The 1,915-nt window shown below is 52.4% G+C and overlaps 1 protein-coding gene across 1 annotated transcript; it reads left to right on the forward strand.

Moving 5' to 3' along the window:
• Window positions 1-775: 775 nt before the first annotated feature.
• Window positions 776-1,489, forward strand: LOC119381682 (luc7-like protein 3). The gene has a single exon (XM_037649458.1). The coding sequence runs from the start codon at window positions 776-778 to the stop codon at window positions 1,487-1,489; it is 714 nt and encodes a 237-aa protein (XP_037505386.1).
• The last annotated feature ends 426 nt before the right edge of the window (window positions 1,490-1,915 follow it).

Below are 1,915 nucleotides of genomic sequence, written 5' to 3' on the forward strand. Positions count from 1 at the left end.
GCAAGCACGCTGACATCAGCACTACGAAGATTTCGATTCTCTCAGTCTCTCAGCTGGCTGGAAGTCTCTCAGCTGGCTCTGCTGGCTTCCGTGTAGTAGGCGGTCGAATATGCTCCAAAAAGATTGCGAATCGATCTGATTGGCATACGAAACATTTTCGAAACCTTATCAAATTTCTCTCCGTACGCCATAATGTGGGCGCCGTTTCGCATGGGCTGTATATGATGATGGTTTTTAATGATTGGAGCTGTGTACATAAACGCGGCTTTCAAAGTATGCGAGGCCGTTCAAGAGTTCATAAAACAAACAATGAGATTTACACAATTACCTCGGTTCCAAAGCTTTATAGTTAACCAAAGTAGGCTCCATCAAATTTTCTTATGTATTATTAATTTAATTCTTATTCGGGAAGAATAGATTAGATCCCCCTTTTTTATATTCAAAAGAATAATTCTGAAAAAAATCTTTTTGTTATAAAAAACGAGAAATTATTCTCTTTTCTAGCTTTTAAATCTTTTTTCTAAGCTACACCCCATTCTTGGCCAATCCCCCGGGGCGGGTGTGAGCCAAAATTTTGGGATCTACATCTACACCTACACCTACACTCAGTCAGCGGCATCAGCTCAGACCGGCCGGCTGCATCATCCTCCATCTCACCGCAGGTCATCCGAAGCCCTCTCCTGGCTCCCGCTTCCCAGCTGGTGGCTACGTAGGGGAGAACGGGCTGTTCGGGATCGAGGGCTGACGGTGCAGAGAGACCCGAGGTGACGCCGCCATGCCGGAGAAGCAAGAGGACGACAAGCAGTGTCCGCGGAAGGCCGTGCGAGAGAAGCGCCAGGCTGCTGCTATTGGCAGTGCCGCTGGCCCTTCAAACGAGGCTCCGGGTGTCAAGCGGCCACGCGGTCGACCGCCCAAGGCCGTGCCGGTGGAGCCGCTAGCGCTGAAGACCATCGCGCCCACGGCAGCTCGGAAGTTGCGGAAGGCAGCGGAGGCAACGCAGCCCGGGAGCGAGAACCCTCCCGCCAGCAAGGCAGTCGCAACAAAAGCCCGAAGAGCGAGGCGTACGAAGCGCTCGCGAAGCTCCTCCGCAAGCAGCAAGAACGACACGGCTAGCGAGGCTCCAAAGCGCCGCAGTGCCAGGAGGAAGGTGAGCCTCTGCAGATCAAGCCACTCATCCCGCAGTCGTCATAACGGACGAGCGCGTAATGCCCGAAGCCGTGAAAGCTCGGCCACACGGTCGGAAAGACGCCACGGAGGAAAGAAGAGGCGCAGCAAGAGCCGCCGCCATGACCGGTCTAGAAGCTCTTTGTCGGCCACGAGCGTGCGCTCGAAGCGCGGCAAAAAGCGTTGCCACGCCCATAGTCGCGCGTCCTCGAGTTACGGACGAAGGCGTGGGAAAGCGAGGAAGGCTTCGAGCAGCCTGTCGTCAACAAGACATGGGAGGCGCACGAGGATCGGCAAGACCTCCAAGGGATTCAAGCGACAGTAGAAGGTGGGTGAAGCCATGATTAGCTACGCCCAGAGCAGAGCCAGCCAACATAAACAATTTGCATTTTCGAAAAACAATTTTCGAAAAAGTGGCGAGGTTGAAAGACCCTCTTGCTCTGCCGAAGCACAATATACTGGAATAAAATCCCCTTCTCTACCCCTGTATTGTCCTGTTATTGTCTGAAGTGTCTTATAATGTCATTTATTCGCTGGTGAAATGGCGGGCATGACGCGAAAACGGTTTAAATATAGCAGAGCTGTTATGCTCGAGGTTTGCCGTGTTTTGTAGATAGAAAATCATCATCATGAACCGGCACGTGCTCTCTTCTTCCTCTCCTGCTTCTCTCCCAGACCGCGTGTGCCGATATCGCCGACGTGGGTTGCAACAACTCTGGTGAGAACGAGTATAGAGAGAGAGAGAGAAAGA

This window comes from Rhipicephalus sanguineus, chromosome 1 (assembly GCF_013339695.2).
Source record: "Rhipicephalus sanguineus isolate Rsan-2018 chromosome 1, BIME_Rsan_1.4, whole genome shotgun sequence".
Taxonomy (NCBI): domain Eukaryota; kingdom Metazoa; phylum Arthropoda; class Arachnida; order Ixodida; family Ixodidae; genus Rhipicephalus; species Rhipicephalus sanguineus.

Coding starts and splice junctions, on each gene's coding strand:
- LOC119381682 (XM_037649458.1), top strand. CDS start 776: ATGCCGGAGAAGCAAGAGGACGACAAGCAGTGTCCGCGGAAGGCCGTG.